Source organism: Ranitomeya variabilis, chromosome 4 (assembly GCF_051348905.1).
Source record: "Ranitomeya variabilis isolate aRanVar5 chromosome 4, aRanVar5.hap1, whole genome shotgun sequence".
NCBI lineage: Eukaryota > Metazoa > Chordata > Amphibia > Anura > Dendrobatidae > Ranitomeya > Ranitomeya variabilis.
The window spans coordinates 707,021,857-707,046,553 of record NC_135235.1 but is presented as its reverse complement, the minus strand read 5'-3'; the positions used below and the strand labels follow the sequence as shown (position 1 = coordinate 707,046,553).

Sequence of the window (24,697 nt, the reverse complement as noted above, 5' to 3'; positions counted from 1 at the left end):
TTGTATTATTACACAGGATTTTATGATGTTACATCGGCTCATCTTCTTCTCATTCAGGTCTCTACAATATCGGATCCTCTCAGTGAAGATCTTCTATAGAAGAGAATTTTCCTGATTTATCCATTAAGGATGGATATGGACAGAGACAAGATGGCGGAGAGGATATTACACCTCACCCTAGAGATCCTCTTCCAGCTTACTGGAGAGGTGAGAGATTCTGATGACGTCACATTACATCATTCTTATCTATGGGAATAACAGATGGACAGAACTGGAGAGGTGAGGACTCTGGAAATGTCTGTAGTGAGATTTATTAATGTGTCTCTCCATAACCAGGATTACACAGTAGTGAAGAAGACCTCTAGTGAGCGCTGTCAGGACCCTGTGTCTGAGGGATGGGGAAGACCCCTGAGCCCAATCACGGGGCCTCCACCTCACCCCCTGATACATGAGGACATCAATGACCAGAAGATCCTAGAACTCACCTACAAGATGATTGAGCTGCTGACTGGAGAGGTGACACTGCTGGGAATGCTGGGGCATTATACAGTAACGCTATGAAGGGATCGGGGGATGACGGTATCATTGTATGTGTCAGGTTCCTATAAGGTGTCAGGATGTCGCCGTCTATTTCTCCATGGAGGAGTGGGAGTATTTAGAAGGACACAAAGATCTGTACAAGGACGTCATAATGGAGATTCCCCTGCCCCTCACATCACCAGGTAATAGACAGGACTAAATACACACAGCCTATAATTATCTGTATGTAAAGAATGAATTCAGTCCCTGTATGTGTTTCCTCCAGATCTATCCAGTAAGAGGACAACATCAGAGAGATGTCCCCGTCCTCTTCTTCCACAGGACTGTAAACAAGAAGATCTCGATGTTCCTCAGGATCATCAGGTAGATGGAGAGAAGGTGTCATGAGATCTCCCCTATGATGTGTAGACGGCTGTGAAGGTCTTGTGTTCAGTGTTGCTTTATCCTCCAGTATTATATGTTTTATACTTGTGTAATGAGAACGGTGGAGATGGCAGGATTAGAGCTGATCATAGATGTGACTTCTCCATCTGTCTGTGACTTTTACAATATTTGTTTCAGGGTGAAGATCTGACCCATATTAATACTACAGAGACATATGTGATGGGTGATGAGGGGTGTAAAGAAGAGATTCCTACATATGATTATCCAGGTGAGTAGTAACCACCACTAAATGCAGAGAAGTCACAGATTGTTCTCAGTCACCGGCTGTGGCTGCTTTATCGGTGGTGTAGTCCGGCTGTATTACCATGATCACCATTTTGCCTCCCGACCATTCTGCTCCACCCAAAACTGTTCTAATGACTTTGGACATTGAAAGCCCTTTTCTATAGAACTTACAACCTGGAGAATCCACCTACCTCCTGGGATTAGATGACACTAACCCTTTCCTGCCCAGATCAATAAACTACAAAGCCAAATGACAGCGTACGTAGAATGTGCTCACAAGTTAGAAAATCACTTAAAAAAGTATTATGATGGGTCTGTAAGAGAAAGCGGAGGGTAATGATGCTGTTGGCTTCCTAGAACCCTGTTATCTTATTGGATGAATCTCCCTTCTCTCCCTTCTGAGCTGCTGAATGTGCTCATATGGTCCCTACAAGACCAGGTCCAGTCTTTCTGGCCAAACTTAGCCTTAATGTTGTCGATCATAAAAGCAATGTGCACACGTCAGGATTTCTTGCACGTTTTTTTGCCGATTTTTCACTTTTTTTTCTCCGGAGCAATGCAATAATATAGTGGGAAATCCTCAAAAAATCTGCAAAATTAATGAACATGCTGCGTTTTTTACTGTGATGCGTTTTTTTCTCGGAAAAAACTCAACATATGCTCAACAATTGCGGAATGCATAATAAATGATGGGATGCATATGGATGCGTTTTTTAAGCGTTTTTATCGCGTTTTTATAGCGAAAAGACGCAAAAAATCTGGAACGTGTGCACATAGCCTAAATGTGCAGTGAGGCCAAGTGTGAATTTCTGTACAGTAACAACAGAGTTTCCCTTTATCCTGAGTTTTCAATTTGTATTAAAACTAACTAATTTCAAGGAAGATTGTGATAAACTACATAAAAATCATTACACCTGTGCCATGTTATATCTCTAAGCTGTGAGTAGCTGATGGCTGTAATATACATTTATTCACGCCTGCAGGAGATATGTTGGCTCGAGTCCTGGTGTCATGGATTCACTCCACCTCATAAATGACATTAGGTTTTCGATCCTAAGGAATTCAGATTACTGCACAATCTCTAATGAAATGGGGGCGCTAATACTTTCTCTACTCTTCTGGTCAGGACTCACAGTAGCTCCAATAGTCCACCATAAATTAGTGCAGCTCTGGTTTACTGTCGGAGTTCTCCCCTCGTACATACGTTGTTGTTGGGAATGTAACTTTTTTTATTCTATGCCTTTTTTTTACCTGTTCATTCTGTATGATAATTTGATTGTGGTGGGATCGCTCTGCATCACTTATGTGAGTCTGTAACTCCCTGATAGTCTTATAAAAAGCTCTCCATCTCCTCTTCCAAATACCTGAAATCTAAATTTAAAGGGAACCTGTCAGCAGGATTGTGCACAGTAACCTACAGATAGTGTCAGGTCCCTTCCTTTATACTCAATACAAAACTCAAAAAACCTATAGTCAATTTGTGGCCAAGAGTAGATTAGTATACCTCTCCCAGTATTACTGTCCAAATCTGTAGGACAAATCAGGAAACTCCAAAATACATATTGAACAAGAGAACGGAGTATAAACATCCCAACAATCATATTAATAAAATATACATTTTATTATGACCCATAGTGTCGAATTACAAATACAATAATAGCACATATGCTCAAACAAGGTGTGGAGGAAACATATGGTATGCTGAGGAGCAAAAGGAGAAATACATTACATCCCTGGTGCTGCTTATGATGCATCAAAGTAATAGAGACTTATGAGGTAGATCCTATAATCCTATGTATGTCCATGGAGTAAAGTGCCATAGTGCATACTAACATAATAACAATCATATAATGACATCATGCTCTTACCCATATGTATGGATGATTCTCCCTGTTCCACAAGCGGCCCCCTGACACACATTTCGCGGTCAGCTTTCTCAAAAGGGATTTGACTATTGATCGCTCTCACAGGTTTAAATCGGGTACATACCGGAAATGTACTCGGCTTGTCAGCGCACGCGCCCCTAGGACCAAGCTCCAGTGTCTCCGGCGGCCATCAAAGCAGCGCGCGCATAGGGCGGAAGTCCGACAATTGACATCACATAGTATGCGCGCGCAGCTGCAATTGATAGCTGCCTGGGAACAAAGAAGTGAGGGATCCGAGACGCGCGTGCGCACAGCCTGCAGCCATCCCACCGAAGACCATAGAAGTCGCCATCTTGTCGGGGATAATAGAAATCCGAGTGATGCAACTCAGAGATACCACCGTGAATACTTAGAAGAGTAAAAAGGCAACAAGCCTTAACCTAATAACGATATAATGGACAATACATAGGATAACTAAAGTGAAAAACAGGCAATAGGTTAAAAAATTTGCCCATAAAGTGCACATGTGCATAAAGGTGCATAAATAGGAAAATCACCATAATAATAATACATAATTGATGACGCGATAGAAGAATTCTTTTCATCCATAAATGAGTGTAAGCCCAAACAATCCGACAGACTGGTCTCATAGTGATAGGCAAAAACCGGTATTGCGACCCCATATAACTGTAATAACTATGGAACAAAACAAACAAAAATTAAAAACAATATAAATAATAAAATCAAGAGCATAAAGGAGAATCAATGGGGAGAGGATATAGCCAGATAAACACTAGTATAGAAATTACATCCATACTATCAATCTGAACCGAAGTCACACAACAGAGGGCGAAGAGGAAGTGGAACATGACAATTTTAATCCCAAGCCCGGGACAATATATCATAAGAAGGGGACAAAACTTAATTGTTCGTTTAATCCCTTGGGGGACATAGTGTCAAGGGTGACAATCCACCTGCACTCACATTGTGCAAGTAGTTGTTTTACCCCTGATGCCCCCTGGATTTTATCAATCCCCCTTACCTCCAAACCACTGGGATCGGATCCATGATACGTCCGGAAGTGTCTCGGCAAAGTTTTTAATGTGGAAACATCCAATTCATCCCTTGCAGCCACAATGTCACGGACGTGTTCGCAAGTCCTAACTTTCAACTCCCTAGAGGTAAGACCGATATAAATAAGGGAGCAGGGACAGGTGGCATAATATACCACATAAGTGGTATTATAAGAAATATATTCACGGATTTTATATTGCCTGCTCCCATCAGATGATTTAAAAGTCCTACATCTTAGGATGTTAGGACACGTGACACACGACCCGCAGGGGAAGTAGCAAAGTTTGGGGTTGGCTTTGTTCAAAAAAGTATTGTGTTTGGCCACATAGTGGCTCTTCACCAAACTATCTGTAAGGTTCCTTCCCCTGCGTTGTATCATACATGGGACTGGAGACAAATGTTTTGCCAGGACACCATCCGTCAATAAAACCGGCCCATGCTTGGTCAAAATATCACGGATCCGATCCCAGCGGCAATTGGCAGTAGAAATGAATCTTGTCTCAGAATCTCTTGACCTACTAGTTTTCCTAGATGGTATTAATAAGTCTTCTCTACGGGTCTGTTTAGCCCGTTTGTAGCGTGCCCTAATGCACCGGTGACTGTACCCCCTGGCCTTAAACCTATCAGAGAGGGTCGCCGACTGCCCCTCGATGCGGGCCTCCGTAGAGCAAACACGCCTATTCCTTAAGAATTGGCCAACTGGAATGGCCTTGATCACTGAATAATTGTTTGCCGAGGAGGCGTGAAGTAGGGAATTGACCGATGTCTCTTTCCGATAGAGATCTATCTTAATAGAGCCATCACCGGCCACACTGAGAGTAATGTCCAAAAAATTAATCCGAGTTCTATCCCAAAGATATGTGAACTTTAAATTAAAACAATTTTGGTTCAGGTCCTGCATAAACTTGGTCAGGCTGGCCTCGTCACCATTCCAAATCATGAGTACATCATCGATGTAACAAAACCAGCCCACCACCTGGTCCGCGGCATGTGCCCCGTCGGCCTGGAAGATGGTTTTCTCCCAGTACCCCAAAAATAAATTAGCATAAGACGGGGCACATGCCGCGCCCATAGCAATCCCCTGTGTTTGCAAAAAAAACTTATCCTTAAACACAAAAAAATTGTGCGTTAAAATAAATTCTAATAGTTCCAAAATAAAATCCAAAAATTGTCCATCCCAGTTAGCCGTCACAAGGAAGAAGCGTGTTGCTCTCAGGCCATCACCATGCTTGATTGAGATATAGAGCGACTCTATATCGATCGTAACTAGGAGTGTCGGGGTCGTAAACGACAATAAACTCTCATTCACCAGTCATTCCAAATTAAACTATAAGCATGTGGTACCGGGTAAGAATGAGTCAGACAGGTAGCTGGTTCAATCTCAGTGCATGCCCATGTGACTATATGTCAGCCACAGTCACAGCAACAACTGACTTTATTCTAAAATACACAATACTATATTGAGTGTTAGGGGAAGGCGTGCATTAGGCGGGGTTTAAGCTAGCATTCAGTCTTTCTGATTTGTTCTGACGTCTTCTGGTGGATCCTCCTTTTCTTCACATTCCTTAAGTTTCGATTTCCAAAGAAATGACTTAACCCTTCGGTCACTAAACTGAGGTGAAGAATGAACACTGGCAGCCATCTTTAGATACAATTACATATGCATTAGCTAGCAGATAGGAAAAACTTATTGTTTTACAGTATAAGATATAAAAGTACAAAAAGTATATAAGGAAATATATTTTCACCTTGACAATCCCCCCTAAACACTAAGTTTTTCCCTTAAAGAAAGATCCTTCGAGACTGTCCATGTGATGGGGAAAGGGGAGGTGGATTTCTTCATCCAGACACCTCAGAAACTCTCCCCTAGCGAGAGGCCTCCAGGCAGCTGAACCCTTCACTAACCTCACATGGAGTTCTCCCACTGTCCCTAAACTAAATCTCTTAGCATCATCTGAGAATGGGGGATTTTGTCTACTCTCTTGAGGGGAATGTACTTAGGGATCTCCCCTGGATCAGTACCATTGTACTCTGGTGGGTCTACTTCTTGATTGAGGAAGGTGCCAGTCAGGATTGCTTTGGCAATGACCTTTTTATACAAGGGAATAACACAACAGAGGATTATTGATCCAATTACAAGGAGGGCAATCAATACCAGACAGGCTTGTTGAAAGAATCCCTTGATCTCACCTAACCAACTGGAGAAGAAAGATGTGTCTATTCCAGCATACATGACACATCGTCTTATTGTCCTAATTCGTTCAACTTCTTTAGAAACCTTCAGGTCTTTTGGATCTTCATTTCGCCATTCAGGTCTGGCTGTCTATATTTCGTATCGTAAGTCTTTGGTCATACCGTCAATGAATGTATTTACCAATACTCTAACATCAAGTGGGTTTATGGGACTGTACTCCATGTCTTCCCATTTCAGCTGTAACCGTCCAAAGTATAGCTCTACACTCTCTCCTTTGTCACATCTGTAAAAAGTCTTAATTTGCATCCTAGCACGTCACCTGTTTTTGTGCTCACTAACTACCTAGGCCTGCCCAGGTGTACTTATACGTCCATCATATTGTCTTTATTTGTTTGTAAAATGAGAAAGGTTGGTTCTCAGGGTCAGGCAATTGTTTTTGCATAGCTAGCTAGTCAGAGGGCCTCCAGGGATAATACTCCTGTATCTGTCTTACCCTACCTGATGTGGTTGGTTCTCTGGTGGTGGGGGCGACATGACATGCTGGTCTACAGCTCCTTCCCAAAAGGATTACTGTCAGCCTACTCCTAAAAGTTAATGTCCCCAGTATCCACCAACCACAATCCTGTATCAGCTTCTTATATCACTGCATGTGATCTTGTCTGGACAGGATTCAGTGTAATTCTCTTAGGTCGGGTTGCAGCACGGGTCATACAAGTGTTAGGGCCCAAGCCCTCAACTATATCCTGAAAGGCATCACAGCTATAATTGACAAATCTTTGTTCACTGTAATATATATATATTTGATCCATTCAACATTTTTATTAATCTGCACTTGTGGGATTATAGAAGCAATGCCGGCATAGACCTGGTTCTGGGCTTTAAACTGGTCAGGCACCCCCCTTGGCACCCCAATGGCATCAATATATACCTGTGGATCTTCTTCATAACTCATGTGGAGCTGATCAAAACTTCTCCTCTTTCTGGTAGGTTCATCAGGTATCTTTGGTGTACATATATTGTGTATGTTTAATTAGAAAATCAGTATCTAAAGAACTGTTCTCCTTGCAGAAACCTGTCTCAAAAATCCCTACTAGTGTACCTGTGGTGTCGTGGGAATTGTAGCAGGTGTAATTGTCAGCTAATACGGTTACTTCTCCTAGGACCTTTAGTCTGGGTTCCTTATGAAATAGTGGGACATAATCTGGGCAATCAGTGGACTTCAAACCTTTCAACAGATTCATGACACAGGCAGTGGTGTTGTCATCAGGAAAAAGCAATGCATATGTGTATAGATGCGTATTCGCAGCAGCACAAGCAATACATCCTACAAAGATATTCTGGACTCTTACATTGTATCTCACCCATTCTAACCATAGGTTTTTCCTTGGGGCTGTTTGTGTTTCTATGGAGAAAACCTCTTGCCAACTGAGACCTGGAATGGGGATCACTTCATTAACTACATTTTGCAAACGCTCACCTAGGCTTGTTTTAGGTGTATTGGTAACAGGGGCTTTGGTTGGTCTGAAACTAATATCCTGGAGCTGTATATGGCCTAAATTCCCATGGTATCCACTACTAAATACATAATTATAATGCCTTCCCAAAACAAATGTCTGCAGGTCAGCAGATTGGGGGCTTTCGAGATTTAGGAGGAGGGGGTGACAACTTTTACCCCATTTACAGCCCCTAAGTGGTTGCAGAAGGGCTGTTAGATGCATTCTCTCACGAAGACTCCGACCCATCCTATCCTTGGGAACATGGCTTCACTAGGTTTATATCCCCAATCATTCCCCGTACTCCAGGCAGCATCGGTCCAATAATGACAATTATTGTTGTATTGTCTGGTAACACACATATAAAACTGGATGATTCCCTCTACCACCCGTTCAGTCTCAAGGCACTTGACTACATCACAGAAATCAAATCGCCAGATATTCACCGGGGCTGTCAGATTTACCCAGAGAATAGTGGGACCAGAATTCTTATTTACAATAGGGGCCGAAGAGGTAGGGGCGAGGATGGCCCTCAGTTCCAGGATCAAAAACAATAGCAACATTTCCCTTCAGTCACTACTGTGACTAAACACTGGTTCGGTCTCTTTTACAGTGTGAAGCATGGATCCAGGTGCTCTTTCCTTCAAGTTTTACTGCAGTGGGGGTAACCAGGATCACTGTGTGGGGTCCTTCAAATCTTGGCTGGAGACAGTCTCTGCGCACAAACTTTTTCACATACACCAGGTCTCCTGGCACAAAGGGATGGTGTCCAGGAACCTTGTCTGGGTCTGGAAGAGAACTGAAGACAGTTAAATGCACTTTGGCAAAGTGTCCATGTAAGGCCTGCACATAGCTAGTCAAGTCCTGGTACTTGAGCTGCAACTGTTGTGGAAAGAAACATTCAAGATTGGGGCTCCTGTCAAACAGAATCTCATACGGTGAGAGTAGAGGAAGGCATTCTGTCCATGGTTTACCAGTCTCTGCCATTGCCTTCTGGATTTTAAGCTTAAGAGTTCCATTTAGTCTCTCCACTTTTCCACTACTCTGTGGATGGGGTATGCAATGCTTGACTTACCCCCAGTGCTGCCATTACCTCTGACATGATCTCTCCAGTAAAATGGGAACCCTGATCGCTTTCAATGACTTCAGGAACTCCATACCTGCATATGATCTCAGCCATCAGTTTCTTCACCGTTGTCTTAGCCGTAGCTTTGGCAACTGGGTAGGCTTCTGGCCAACCTGAAAATAAATCAATGCAGACCAACACATACTCATACGTCCCTACCCTGAGTAACTGAATATAATCAATCTGCAGTCTCTGGAATGGGTAAAGGGCCGGGGAGTGTGTTTGAATGGAGTTTTCACTGTCCTACTCTGATTATGTGTGGCACATATCATGCAGCTCTGTACCTGCCTTTCTGCGCAGGTGGAAAACCCCGGGGGCAATCCATTGTCTCTGTAGGGTGTCACACATGGCCGTCTTCGGGTGGTGCACATTCCCGTGCAGAACCTGTGCCATCATTGGGTACAGTACCTGTGGTAGGCAGACCTTTTCACCCCTCCCCCATAGTCCAGTGACGGTATCAGAGCAAGCCCCTATCCTTTGCCACCTATTTTTCTCCTCCTTACTTGCCTGTTCTTGTAACCGGGCTAAGATGTCTTTCAACACAAGTGGAGATGGTGGGGTGTCCAGGTGATGTACTCTAGAGGCTACTGGAGTGCTTGCTGCTTTCTTGGCAGCCTGGTCTGCCAGTGCGTTACCCTTTTGTCCGTCCATCAGTGCCTTTGGTATGTGCCTTTACCTTTATAATGCCTGCTTGCTTGGGTGGGAAGCTGTAGTGCATTCATAAGTTGCTAGACTGCCTCAGCATGTTTAAAGGGGTGGCCATTTGCTGTCAGAAAAGCCCTGGCTCTCCAGATAGGCCCATAACCGTGTGCAATGCCAAAAGCATACCTGGAATCAGTGTAGATATTTACAATCTTACCTTCTGCTAGTTCGCTCTGCTTCTTGTGCAGACATATGAGCTGGCATTGACTCTGCCTTGATTACCTCATGTTCTGAGACCACAGCATATCTGGTACAGTAGCGTCCTTGGTCATCTTGGTGACGGGATCCATCTACAAAAAGCTCAAAATCAGCATTAGAATAGGCACACTAGAGACTAGCCGTTTCCTAAGACATTAATTCTAGACAATCATGTGGTTTGGAAACCTAATCTTGTTCCTCTGGATCCATTCTAGAAAGAAAAAGAGTGTCCTTTTTTCATGTCACCTTCATGTCACCTTCATGTCACCTACTCCTCCCCCCTTTGGATCCATAGGAACTAGGAGAAGAGTAGCGGGGTTTAGAACAGTGCACCTTTTCAAAATCACATTAGTAGGCATGAGAATAGCACACTGAAGTCGCAGCTGTCCAGCCATGGACATGTGGCTAGGTTGTACTTGGTCAGGGATACTATATACATCGTGTGAGGTGTGGACTATCAGTGGGAGATCCAAAACAATCTCTGAAGATTTGTGTAGCAACAACTGGACAGACACCACGGCCCAAACACAGGAGGAACTTCCTCTTGCCACCGTATCCAGGCGCGCTGTAATAAGCAACAGGTCTCTATTTGTCTCCATGAAGCTGAGTCAGCACACCTGTAGCATGTCCTGCATAGGTGAGCTCTGTCTGCAAGGCAGTCTGCAATACTGTACGGCAGTGTTCGGGTGTCTTGTAATCATATACGGGGCCTGCAGTGTGTAGCACTATATCACAGGGCAAATTCCCTCTTTGGGTGGACATAGCGTCTCCTGGATGCAAGGGGCCATAAGTGGCAAAATAGGCCTGACACTCTTGGGCTATGGCTGGGCTTCCCTTTTTAGCTATCTGTTGGGCCAAACAACCTCTATGTGACAGGGTAGAGTTGACTGGGTTCACTATGGCTCCTGCCTGGTGGGTAATTATGTCCCCATACCCCTACTGAGAAAAGAACTTGGGAACTCTGAGGTGTGAAAGTTTCACGAGAAGAGGAGGTCTAGGGGCCTTTCTGGGCTGGGATTAAAACAAGCTCTTGGTCTGAGAATTGACATGACGAGGCTTGAGAGATAGTGAAATTCCCATACGGGGTTAAAGGCGTATTGGAATGTGAAGCTGGACTCACGTGTACGAAGGGAGGAGGCAGAAACTAGAGTCTGTTACGTAGACAGTAAGAAGCGCTGCTGATTTAACCCCTTTCCTTTCCTGCTGGACTAAATTCTTTTGAAAACCTTTTACTATTTGCAATGCATCATCCGGAGTGGAAATCTCAATATCGGGTCTACTACAAAAAGGTATGAATGGGCTTTTTATTACAGTGAAAATCCCAGATCTTCAAACACTACCATAAGACGCCCATTGAACTTCTCGGCAATCCAGGATATATATTGCTGCCTTGGGGTTAAGGGGCATAGGGCTTACAGTCGGGAGTAGAGGCTTAATTTCCTGGGGAGGGACCATATTATCCAGCAGGGAGACCCCCCCCCTATCCCAAATTTTATAATTGCTTGCTTTACTCAACTCTTTTACCAATCTTTCAATTACACTGGTACAAATTTCCTTATAAAACCAGGCACTATATTTCACTTTCAAATTCCAGATTATAATATTTCTTCATACTTCAAAACAATGTTGTCGCTTTAAACCAGACACAGATCTACCAGAGAAAATACAGAGAACACAGTTACAGTATGTGCTCTCTCCATTCCAAGGACACAGAGATAAGAGAGATCACAGCATTCCTCTACACAGAGAAAAGAGACAAGCAATAGCGCAGCTACGCATGTGTCCCCTCCCTACTAGAAACAGCACAGAATTCCTCAGCGTACAAGGGAGAATATTGAGCCCAGCTCTTTGCCCCCCCTCCTTCTCCGGCACGTAGCGTAGATAAGGAGAAAAGAGGAGAACTGACAAAGAAATCTCGCAGCGGTGCGCTCCGCCCCTCCCATGTCCTACAAAGTAACAAATTGCAGCAGTTTTCAGACTTAATTTCTACAAAACTTTCCTATGATTCTCCGTGGTCTGGGCGGAGCCCCAAGGACGGCCCGTACGCACACACACAGCAGGTTTCCACCCAGGTTGGATTCTGCACAACACAAACAGGACACACCTACGCTTCTGGAAAGCTGTTTCCGCCGCCATTACAGGGCGCTGGCTGAGACTGCATTTTCATCATCAGTGGCACGGCGGCCATTTTACAATCTGTAAAATCACAGTTCACAGGCATTTTATAACCAAACACGGGCTCTACATTGTCTGATCCTTCCTCTCCATCAACCTATTTTCATCCTTTGTTCTTTAAGCCTCGCGCAACTCGCAGATAAGCTTCTTGACTGTCTCTTGCCCTCCCGTGACCATTGTCTTGACTTCCACAGCATCCTCATCTAACTTGTGGGGCACAGACTTCTTTTGCTGTAAGATACGCAGCTTGGCTCCCAGGATACTATGGCCTCCTGCAGTAGGCCACTGGCAGCGATCTTCAACACTGAGTTCCACAGTACGGAGCCTCACGTTCGACGTACTAGGAAAAGAGCCTCGCGCTCAATATTTCCTGTCCCTAAACTAGAACAACAGTGATTAACAGACTATCCTGCCACGATATCCCAAACAGTCGGGAGGCGGTCTCCTAGTGAGAGCCCTCCACAAAAATATAGGTGGTCCCCTCACGGAACGTCTTAGGTTACCTATCAGCACAGGTGGTCCCCTCTCGGAACGCCTTAGTTACCTGTCTGGACAGGTGGTCCCCTCTCGGAACGTCTTAGTTACCTGTCAGCACAATATCACAGAGGCTGCGTCTCCTATCCCTTTCTCTAAGCTGCCCCACAATCTACAACTAGCTCAATTTATCACTCCACTTCACTACTAGACAATAGTCACGGGTAGGGTGGTTGAACGGAGTACAATGACCGGTGGAGGAGGTGTGGTGTACAGAGGACGCACAGAATGCAACGTCTCTCAGTTGCTGGTTCAGAGCGTGGCACAGGATCGCGTTCGGTCTCACCACTCGACCGGTCACCTCCCCAGACCCAAAGAGACCACAGATAAACCAATAACGGCTGAGACACTAGCAAGTGTGACACATACAATGTATATGATCGCCACTTACCGTGTGCGGAGGGTGATCAGTCCTCGAGGTCAGCCACTACGGGTATCATCCACAGACATCCAGGCATGGGTCCAGGGGGTCTCGGATCACTGGCCACGCCCCACGTTGGGCGCCAAATTGTCGGGGTCGTAAACGACAATAAACTCTCATTCACCAGTCATTCCAAATTAAACTATAAGCATGTGGTACCGGGTAAGAATGAGTCAGACAGGTAGCTGGTTCAATCTCAGTGCATGCCCATGTGACTATATGTCAGCCACAGTCACAGCAACAACTGACTTTATTCTAAAATACACAATACTATATTGAGTGTTAGGGGAAGGCGTGCATTAGGCGGGGTTTAAGCTAGCATTCAGTCTTTCTGATTTGTTCTGACGTCTTCTGGTGGATCCTCCTTTTCTTCACATTCCTTAAGTTTCGATTTCCAAAGAAATGACTTAACCCTTCGGTCACTAAACTGAGGTGAAGAATGAACACTGGCAGCCATCTTTAGATACAATTACATATGCATTAGCTAGCAGATAGGAAAAACTTATTGTTTTACAGTATAAGATATAAAAGTACAAAAAGTATATAAGGAAATATATTTTCACCTTGACAGGAGCATGCCCGCCTTGAGGGACAGGCCATCGACCCTTGTAAGCACATCAGTAGTGTCTCTGACATAGGAGGTGAGTGTCTCCACAAGTGGTTTGAGATAATAGTCAATGAACTTAAAGACATTATCACATAGCCCCCCTATGCCAGAGACAATTGGTCTGCCAGGGGGATTAACAGCATCCTTGTGCACTTTAGGCAGTAAATAAAAGGTGGCAATTTTTGGGAATTTAGGTAGGAGGCCATCGAGTACCTTCTTAGGGACAATCCTCCATTCGTTAGCATATGATAATATAGATTCCAAATCCCTAGCAAAGGACTGTATGGGATTATGGGGTAACATCCGATATGTGGTTTTGTTTCTTAGTTGGCGGAACGCCTCTTTTTCATACTTGTCGGTTGGCCAGATGACCACGTTCCCTCCCTTGTCCGCTGGTTTAAAGACCACTGAATCCAGTGATTGCAATTCCCTCAGGGCTTTTCTCTGTATTCCTGTAAGATTATAATTACATATAAATTTTGGTATTTTCTTAAGATCTTCCGTGACAAGTCTACAAAAAATCTCCACCTGTGGACAAAGGGACAAGGGAGGGAACGAAAGAGATCTTGACACAACCGACGAGGGAAAATTACCTACGGATTCAGATTGTTGTTCCCTCAGTAGATCTTCCAATGCTTCTAGGGCTTCACGCTCCACATCCATAGATGAACCTTGGTTTGACTCCTTCTGGCTATGTAACTTCTTTAATATCAACTTGCGACAAAATAGATGTGTGTCTTTTAAGACTGTAAAAAAATCAAAGTTGTTACAGGGTACAAAATTTAAACCCAATTTTAGCAAATCCAATTGTGTTTCTGAAAGGGAATGGGAAGACAAATTAATTACCTCTAAATTAGAGGTTTGGGCTTTATGGTCGTATACCGCTGGAGGTGTGAACTTTCTTTTATTAGTATATCGTCCCTTTGCAGCCCTTCTAGGTTGTATCTTTCTAGTTATTTGTCTATCAGTAGATCTTGATTGATCGGATGCCACACTTGATTCATCCATTGAGGTTAATGATGAGATGGAGCCAGATCTTGACTGGGGTGGGAGGCGTACCTTTTTGTTATTATTATTTCTCCACCGGTACACCTTGTTGTCTTGATAATCAGAATTATCTCTTAGTAATTTTTTAGTTTTAACTGCACCTATTTCTTGTTCCCATTTAGAGAAGTCTTTCTCTAAATCCCCATTCAATTTTTCGAGGGCCTCTGGTGTCAAGTCATCCTTAATTAGTGTCTGGAGATTATCGATATCTTTCTCGATCTCCCGCAGTTTTGTCTCATCCAATCCCATCAATAATTCAATAAAGCCCCTAGAACATTTAGTAGCCAAATCCTCCCACTTCCTTTTGAATGCCTCGTCGTCAACTACAATTGATGGGAATATCTGGATTCTTAGGCCCCAGGGATCAAATTACGGGCCAGGTATTGTCCCAAGGAAGCCCTGTTCCACCACAACTTCGTCCTCCTGTATAACAGTAATTTCAATCTAGCAATCCTCTCCCCAGAGTCTCCTCCGTCTGAGGTTAAAATACCACCAGTATCCTCCTTAAACACCTCCTGTAGCCGGGATAACCAGGTTTGGTCCCGGGTACGAAAATCCATTTGTTTAGAGTTTGACGCTGTGAAAGACACAGAAAAATTAGACTCAATACAAAACTCAAAAAACCTATAGTCAATTTGTGGCCGAGAGTAGATTAGTATACATCTCCCAGTATAACTGTCCAAATCTGTAGGACAAATCAGGAAACTCCAAAATACATATTGAACAAGAGAACGGAGTATAAACAAACCAACAATCATATTAATAAAATATAAATTTTATTATGACCAATAGTGTCGAATTACAAATACAATAATAGCACATATGCTCAAACAAGGTGTGGAGGAAACATATGGTATGCTGAGGAGCAAAAGGAGAAATACATTACATCCCTGGTGCTGCTTATGATGCATCAAAGTAATAGAGACGTATGAGGTAGATCCTATAATCCTATGTATCTCCATGGAGTAAAGTGCCATAGTGCAAACTAACATAATAACAATCATATAATGACATCATGCTCTTACCCATATGTATGGATGATTCTCCCTGTTCCACAAGCGGCCCCCTGACGCACGTTTCGCAGTCAGCTTTCTCAAAAGGGGTTAGACTATTGATTGCTCCACAGGTTTAAATAGGGTACATACCGGAAATGTACTTCGCTTGTCGGCGCAGGCGCCTCTAGGACCAAGCTCCAGTGTCTCCGGCGGCCGTCAAAGCAGCGCGCGCATAGGGCGGAAGTCCGCCAATTGACGTCACATAGTAATCACGCGCAGATGCAATTGATAGCCGCCTGGGAACAAAGAAGCCAGTGATCCGAGACGCGCGTGCGCACTGCCTGCAGCCATCCCACCGAAGACCATAGAAGTCGCCATCTTGTCGGGGATGATAGAAATCCGAGTGATACAACTCAGAGATACCACCGTGAATACTTAGTTAAATCAGAGAGTTACATTAAACAAAATAGTTAATAAATAACATTTCCCACATGTCTACGTTACATCAGCACAATTTTGGAAACAAATTTTTTTTTGTTAGGACGTTATAAGGGTTAAAAGTTGACCAGCGATTTTTTTTTTTTTCATTTTTTCAACAAATTTTAGAAAACCATTTTTTTGAGAGACCACCTCACATTTGAAGTCACTTTGAGGGGTCTATATGAAAAAAAAATACCCAAATGGTGACACCATTGTAAAAACTGCACCCCTCAAGGTGCTTAAAACCAAATTCAAGAAGTTTATTAATCCTTTAGGTGCTTCACGGGAATGATTGGAATGTGGAAGGAAAAAATAAACGTTTACTTTCACAAAAATTTTCCTTTAGACCTAATTTATTTTTACTTTCACAAGGGTAACAGGAGAAAGTGGACTATACATGTTGTTGTGCAATTGTGCTGAGCATGCTGATACCCCATATGTGGGGAATACTACTGTTTGGGTGCACGGCAGGGCTAAGAATGGAAGGAGCGCCATTTGACTTTTTGAATGTAAAATATGCTGGAATAATTTGCGGTTGCCATGACGCGCTTGGAGAGCCCCTGATGTGCCTAAACAGTGGAAACCCCCACAAGTGACACCATTGTAGAACTTATCTAGATGTGTATTAAGCACATTGAGACCACAGATGTTTCACAGAAGTTTATAGCATAGAGCCGTGGAAATAAAATAAAATCACATTTTTCCCAAACAAATCTATTTTAGCTCCATATTTTGCATTTTCATAAGGGTAAAAGGTGAAATTGCTCCATACAATTTGTTGTGCAATTTCTCCTGAGTACGCCGATACCCCATATGTGGGGGAATACTACTGTTTGACCGCACGGCAGGGCTCAGAAGGGAAGGAGCGCCATTAGACTTTTGGAATGCAAAATTGGCTGGAATCGATAGCGGACGCCATGTTGTGTTTGGAGAGCCCGTGACTTGCCTAAACAGTGGAAACCCCCAACAACTGACCCCATTTTGGAAACAAGACCCCTCAAGGAATTTATTTAGATGTCTGGTGATCACCTTGAATCTCCAGGGGCTTCACATAATTTTATAATATAGAGCCATCAAAATAATAATTAAAAAAAAAAAACATTTTAACCATAAAAATGCTATTTTAGTCCCCACTTTTTTATTTTCACAAGGGTAGCAAGAAAAAATGGACCCCAGAGTTTGTTGTGCAATTTCTTATGAGCATGACAATACTCAGTATGTGGCAGAAAACTACTGTCTGGGAGCACGGCAGGGCATGAAAGGGAAGAAGCGCCATATTGCAGAGCAGATTTTGCTGCATTGGTTTGAGGGGGCCATATTACATTAGCAGAGCCCCTGAGGTGCCAGAACAGCAGAACCCCCCGTAAGTGACCCCATTTTACAAACTCTACCTCTGAATGAGTTCATCTAGGGATGCAGTGATCATATTGACACCACAAGTGTATCACAGAATTTGATACCATTGGGCAGTGAAGAAAAAATAATTACATTTTTTACCACAAAAAAATTGTCTTAGCCCTAGATTTTACACTTTAACACTGGGAAATTGGTAAAAATGGTGCCAAAATGTGTTACACAATTTCTTCTGAACTTGGCAATACCCCATATGTGGCCGTACAATACTGCTAGCCACACAGCAAGACTCTAAGGCAGTGTTTCTCAACTCCAGTCCTCAAGACCCACCAACAGGTCATGTTTTCAAGATGTCCTTAGTATTGCATGGGTGATGGAATTAATGCTTGAGCAGGTGATGAAATTATCACCTGTGCAATACTAAGGATGTCTTGAAAACTTGACCTGTTGGTGGGTCTTGAGGACTGGAGTTGAGAAACACTGCTCTAAAGGGACGGAGCGCTATTTGACTCTTGTAGAACAAATTAATATAGAATAGTTTCCAGATTCTATATAACGAGACCCTAAATGCCAGAAAAGCAGAATCCCCCTCAAGTGACCCCAGTTTGGAAATTATACCCCTTTAGGAATTTATCTACAAATGTAGTGATGATCTTGATTCCATGTTTTTTTTCCAGAAACACGCAGCAGTGGATGTTGCTGAGTGACACATGCAAACTGCCTTGTAGTGACCAGTACGCTGTAGTGACCAGTTTGTTGCAGTCATCAGTACGTTACGCCCAACCTGTGCTTCTGGATACATGCACCCATAAATTAGGCAGGCTCTCATCACTACAGAAATGCCAAACATGTGGATGTTATATGTGGCTTAGTGTTGTGAATTCCGTTCTCGGGCTCCCTCCTGTGGTCATGAGCGGTATTGTGTGAGTTTGTTCTGGGGCTCCCTCTGGTGGCCTTTAGCGATATGGCTGTCTTGTTTGGGCTCAGTTTCTTCATTTCCTGCTATGCTGAGGCCTATTTAATTCACCTGGCCCTTCATTTGTTGCCTGCTGTCGGTGTATTCAGTCCTGTTTCTGAGAGCTCCTGAATATTCCTTGTGACCAGTCTCCTGCTGGAGAAGTTAAGTTTGTTTGTTCATTTTGCTCATTATTTCCTTGAAAACGTTTCTCTGTATATGATGAGTTCAGTCCAGCTTGTTTATATGTGATTTTTCGCTTGCTGGTTAGTTCTGGGGTGCAGAGTGCGCCCCTCACATCGTGAGTCGGTGTGGGGGTTCTTGTATTATCTGCGTGGTTTATTTTTGATAGTTTTGTACTGACCGCACAGACTCCTATCTATTTTCAGTCTATCTAGTGTCAGCGGGCCTCATTTGCTAAACCTGTTTCATTTCTACGTTTGTCTTTTCCCCTTAACTCACCGTTATTATTTGTGGGGGGCTGACTGAAACTTTGGGGTTATTTCTCTGAGGCAAGTGAGGTCTTTACTTTCTCTCTAGGGGTAGTCAGTTTCTCAGGCTGTGAACGAGGCATCTAGGATTTTAGGTACGCTCCACGGCTGCCTTTAGTGTTTGTGAATAGGATCAGGATTGCGGTCAGTATAGCTTCCACCTCCTCAGAAATTCTGGTCATATGTGTCAGGTCAGTTTTGAGATCCTACCACCGGATCATAACAGTACAGCAGGCCCGAAAGTGTTAATGCAGCAGAAGAGGGAGAAGAGAAATCCTAAGGTCATTTTTTTTTTTTTCCTCTGCACTGTGTTTAGCCTCTCTCCTCCCCTTAATCTCTGGGTGGTTCTGAATGCGGTTGCAGATATGGACATTCAGAGTCTGTCTTCTAGTGTGGATCATCTCACTGCAAGGGTGCAGGGCATTCAGGATTATGTAGTCCACAGTCCTATGTCAGAGCCTAAAATACCAATTCCTGAACTGTTCTCCGGAGATAGATCTAGGTTTTTGAACTTTAAGAATAATTGTAAGTTATTCCTTTCTCTGAGACCTCGCTCCTCAGGTGACTCTGTTCAACAAGTTAAAATTATTATTTCTTTGTTACGTGGTGACCCTCAAGATTGGGCATTCTCTCTGGCGCCAGGAGATCCTGCATTGCTAAATGTGGATGCGTTTTTTCTGGCGCTTGGAGTGCTTTATGAGGAACCAAATCTGGTGGACCAAGCAGAGAAGGTTTTGCTGGCTCTCTCTCAGGGTCAAGATGAAGCAGAGGTTTATTGTCAGAAGTTTAGGAAGTGGTCTGTGCTCACTCAATGGAATGAGTGCCCCCTGGCGGCGATTTTCAGAAAGGGTCTTTCTGAAGCCCTTAAAGATGTTATGGTGGGGTTCCCCACGCCTGCGGGTCTGAATGAGTCAATGTCTTTGGCCATTCAGATTGATCGGCGTTTGCGGGAACGCAAACCTGTGCACCATCTGGCGGTATTTTCTGAGCAGAAACCTGAGCCTATGCAATGCGACAGGACTCTGACCAGAGTTGAACGGCAAAACCACAGACGTCAGAATGGGTTGTGCTTTTACTGTGGTGATTCTGCTCATGTTATCTCAGCATGCTCTAAGCGCACAAAAAGGTTCGCTAAGTCTGTCACCATTGGTACTGTACAACCTAAATTCATTTTGTCTGTTACTTTGATTTGCTCTCTGTCATCCTACTCAGTTATGGCTTTTGTGGATTCAGGTGCCGCCCTGAATTTGATGGATTTGTCATTTGCCAGGCGCTGTGGTTTTATCTTGGAGCCTTTACAATTCCCTATTCCACTAAGGGGAATTGATGCTACGCCATTGGCCAAGAATAAACCTCAGTACTGGACTCAAGTGACTATGTGCATGGCTCCTACACATCAGGAGGTGATTCGCTTTCTTGTGCTACATAATTTACATGATGTTGTCGTGTTGGGTCTGCCATGGCTGCAAGCTCATAATCCAGTCCTGGATTGGAAAGAAATGTCTGTGTCAAGTTGGGGTTGCCAGGGAATTCATGGCGATGCCCCTTTGGTGTCAATTGCTTCTTCTACTCCTTCTGAAGTCCCTGATTTTTTGTCGGACTACCAGGATGTATTTGATGAGCCCAAATCCAGTGCCCTACCTCCTCATAGGGATTGTGATTGTGCTATAAATCTGATTCCTGGTAGTAAGTTCCCTAAGGGACGACTTTTTAATTTATCTGTACCAGAACATGCCGCTATGCGGAGTTATATAAAGGAGTCCTTGGAGAAGGGGCATATTCGCCCGTCCTCGTCCCCTTTGGGTGCGGGGTTCTTTTTTGTGGCCAAGAAGGATGGTTCTCTGAGACCCTGTATAGATTATCGCCTTCTAAATAACATCACGGTCAAATTTCAGTACCCCTTGCCACTGTTGTCCAATCTGTTTGCCCGGATTAGGGGGGCCGGTTGGTTCACCAAGATAGATCTTCGAGGAGCATATAATCTTGTGTGCATAAAGCAGGGCGATGAATGGAAAACAGCATTTAATACGCCCGAAGGCCATTTTGAGTACTTGGTGATGCCTTTTGGGCTTTCTAATGCCCCCTCTGTGTTTCAGTCCTTCATGCACGACATATTCCGAGAGTATCTGGATAGATTTATGATTGTGTACCTGGATGATATTTTGGTCTTTTCTGATGATTGGGAGTCTCATGTGAAGCAGGTCAGGATGGTATTTCAGGTCCTGCGTGCCAATGCCTTGTTTGTGAAGGGCTCTAAATGTCTCTTCGGAGTCCAGAAGGTTTCCTTTTTGGGCTTTATTTTTTCTCCTTCTACTATTGAGATGGATCCAGTCAAGGTCCAGGCTATTCATGACTGGACTCAACCTACATCTGTGAAGAGTCTTCAGAAGTTCTTGGGTTTTGCTAATTTTTACCGTCGCTTCATCTAAAATTTTTCTGGCATGGTTAAGCCTTTGACGGATTTGACCAAGAAGGGTTCTGATGTGACGAATTGGTCTCCTGCGGCCGTGGAGGCCTTTCAGGAGCCGAAACGTCGGTTTTCTTCGGCTCCTGTCTTGCGCCAGCCCGATGTCTCTCTTCCCTTTCAGGTCGAGGTTGATGCTTCTGAGATTGGAGCAGGGGCTGTCTTGTCACAGAGAAGCTCTGATGGCTCTGTGATGAGACCATGTGCTTTCTTTTCTAGAAAGTTTTCGCCTGCCGAGCGGAATTATGATGTTGGTAATCGTGAGTTGTTGGCAATGAAGTGGGCATTTGAGGAGTGGCGACATTGGCTTGAGGGAGCCAAGCATCATGTGGTGGTCTTGACTGATCACAAGAATTTGACTTATCTCGAGTCTGCCAAACGGTTGAATCCGAGACAGGCTCGATGGTCGCTGTTTTTCTCTCGTTTCAATTTCGTGGTTTCATATCTTCCGGGTTCGAAAAACGTGAAGGCTGATGCCCTTTCTAGGAGTTTTGTACCTGACTCCCCGGAAGTTTCTGAACCGACTGGTGTCCTCAAAGAGGGGGTGATTTTGTCTGCCATCTCTCCTGATCTGTGACGGGTGTTGCAGGAGTTTCAGGCCAATAGACCTGACCGTTGTCCACCGGAGAGACTGTTTGTCCCGGACAGATGGACCAGTAGAGTTATTTCCGAGGTTCATTCTTCAGTGTTGGCAGGTCATCCTGGGATTTTTGGTACCAGGGATTTGGTGGCGAGGTCCTTTTGGTGGCCTTCCTTGTCGTGGGATGTGCGTTCCTTTGTGCAGTCCTGTGGGATTTGTGCTCGGGCCAAGCCTTGCTGTTCTCGTGCCAGTGGATTGCTTTTGCCTTTGCCTGTCCCGAAGAGGCCTTGGACGCATATTTCCATGGATTTTATTTCGGATCTTCCTGTCTCTCAGAGGATGTCTGTCATCTGGGTGGTTTGTGATTGTTTTTCTAAAATGGTCCATTTGGTACCCTTGCCTAAGCTGCCTTCCTCCTCCGATTTGGTGCCACTGTTTTTTCAGAATGTGGTTCGTTTACATGGTATTCCGGAGAACATTGTGTCTGACAGAGGATCCCAGTTTGTGTCCAGATTTTGGCGGTCCTTTTGTGCTAAGATGGGCATTGAATTGTCGTTTTCATCGGCCTTCCATCCTCAGACGAATGGCGAAACCGAAAGAACTAATCAGACCTGGGAAACTTATTTGAGATGTTTTGTTTCTGCTGATCAGGATGATTGGGTGACTTTTCTGCCATTGGCTGAGTTCGCCCTCAATAATCGGGCTAGTTCTGCTACTTTGGTTTCACCGTTCTTTTGCAATTCTGGTTTTCATCCTCGTTTTTCCTCGGGTCAGGTTGAGCCCTCTGACTGTCCTGGGGTGGATTCTGTGGTGGATAGGTTGCAGCAGATTTGGAACCATGTGGTGGACAATTTGACGTTGTCCCAGGAGAAGGCTCAGGGCTTTGCTAACCGCCGTCGCTGTGTGGGTCCTCGACTTCGTGTGGGGGATTTGGTATGGTTGTCTTCTCGTTATGTCCCGATGAAGGTTTCCTCTCCTAAGTTCAAGCCTCGTTTCATCGGTCCTTATAAGATTTTGGAAATCCTCAACCCTGTGTCATTTTGTTTGGACCTCCCAACATCGTTTGCCATTCATAATGTGTTCCATAGGTCATTGTTGCGGAGATATGTGGTGCCTGTGGTCCCTTCTGTTGATCCTCCTGCTCCGGTCTTGGTCGAGGGGGAGTTGGAGTATGTGGTGGAGAAGATCTTGGATTCTCGTATTTTGAGACGGAAGCTTCAGTACTTAGTTAAATGGAAGGGCTATGGTCAGGAGGATAATTCCTGGGTTGTCGCCTCCGATGTCCATGCGGCCGATTTGGTTCGTGCCTTTCATTCGGCTCCTCCTGATCGGCCTGGGAGCTCTGGTGAGGGTTCGGTGACCCCTCCTCAAGGGGGGGGTACTGTTGTGAATTCCGTTCTCGGGCTCCCTCCTGTGGTCATGAGTGGTACTGTGTGAGTTTGTTCTTGGGCTCCCTCTGGTGGCCCTTAGCGATATGGCTGGTCTTGGCTGGGTTCAGCTGCTTCATTTCCTGCTATGCTGGGCCTATTTAATTCAGCTGGACCTTCACTTGTTGCCTGCTGTCGGTGTATTCAGTCCTGATTCTGAGCTCTCCTGAATATTCCTTGTGACCAGTCTCCTGCTGGAGAAGCTAAGTTTGCTTGTTCATTTTGCTCATTATTTCCTTGAAAACGTTTCTCTGTATATGAGTTCAGTCCAGCTTGCTTTAATGTGATTTTTCGCTCGCTGGTTAGTTCTGGGGTGCAGAGTGCGCCCCTCACATCGTGAGTCGGTGTGGGGGTTCTTGTATTCTCTGCGTGGTTTATTTTTGATAGTTTTTGTACTGACCGCACAGATTCCTATCTATTTTCTGTCTATCTAGTGTTAGCGGGCCTCATTTGCTAAACCTGTTTCATTTCTACGTTTGTATTTTCCCCTTAACTCACCGTTATTATTTGTGGGGGGCTGTCTAAAACTTTGGGGTTATTTCTCTGAGGCAAGTGAGGTCTTTGCTTTCTCTCTAGGGGCAGTCAGTTTCTCAGGCTGTGAAGAGGCATCTAGGTTTTTAGGTAACGCTCCACGGCTGCCTTTAGTGTGTTTGGATAGGATCAAGATTGCGGTCAGTATAGCTTCCACATCCCCAGAACTTGTCCTATATTCTGGTTATATGTGTCAGGTCAGTTTCGAGATCCTACCACCGGATCATAACAGGTGTACACGACTCTGGCTGCAGCCATTTCTGGACCAGGTGCAACAGATCAAACATTTGAGAGCGAGGCGGTTTGTCCCGGTGATAGGCCCAGCTGTGAACTCGCTGTGCCCTGACAGTCAGTGTCACCCCCAAACGTGCGAGAATCTCGACTTTCAATTTGTGATACTCTTTGGCATCCTGCAAGGTCAAATCATAGTATGCCTTCTGGGGTTCTCCCGTCGGGTATGGCGCCAGTACCTCTGCCCACTGCTCTGGCGGGAGTTTTTCCCTCTCAGTGACCCTCTCAAACACCGTCAGGAAGGCCTCAACATCATCCACGGGGGTCATTTTCTGCAATGCGCGTCTTACCGTCTTCCGGACGTGGGTGTCATCAGCCAAACCTGGGGTTGGGGCACTCGTCTTGCCCTGGATGGCTGTTGCCAGAAGCTGCATCTGCTGCCGTTGCTCCTGCTGGTTCTGTTGCATCTGCTGCATCAACAGCCTGTTGGTCTCTTGCTGCCGTTGCTCCTGCTGTGACTGCAACTGGACCAAGTGTTTCAGCAG

At 44.5% G+C, this 24,697-nt stretch overlaps 1 protein-coding gene across 1 annotated transcript in view; it reads left to right on the top strand.

The window, feature by feature from the left end:
* The window catches only part of LOC143766501 (uncharacterized), a 149,026-nt gene that overhangs the window by 72,555 nt on the left and 51,774 nt on the right, over window positions 1-24,697 (top strand). Inside the window, exons 2-6 of the mRNA XM_077254237.1 lie at window positions 58-207; window positions 337-516; window positions 599-722; window positions 806-903; window positions 1,102-1,192. Coding sequence (XP_077110352.1) covers window positions 130-207; window positions 337-516; window positions 599-722; window positions 806-903; window positions 1,102-1,192 — 571 coding nt within the window. The 5' untranslated portion in view covers window positions 58-129. The remainder of the gene's footprint in view (window positions 1-57; window positions 208-336; window positions 517-598; window positions 723-805; window positions 904-1,101; window positions 1,193-24,697) is intronic.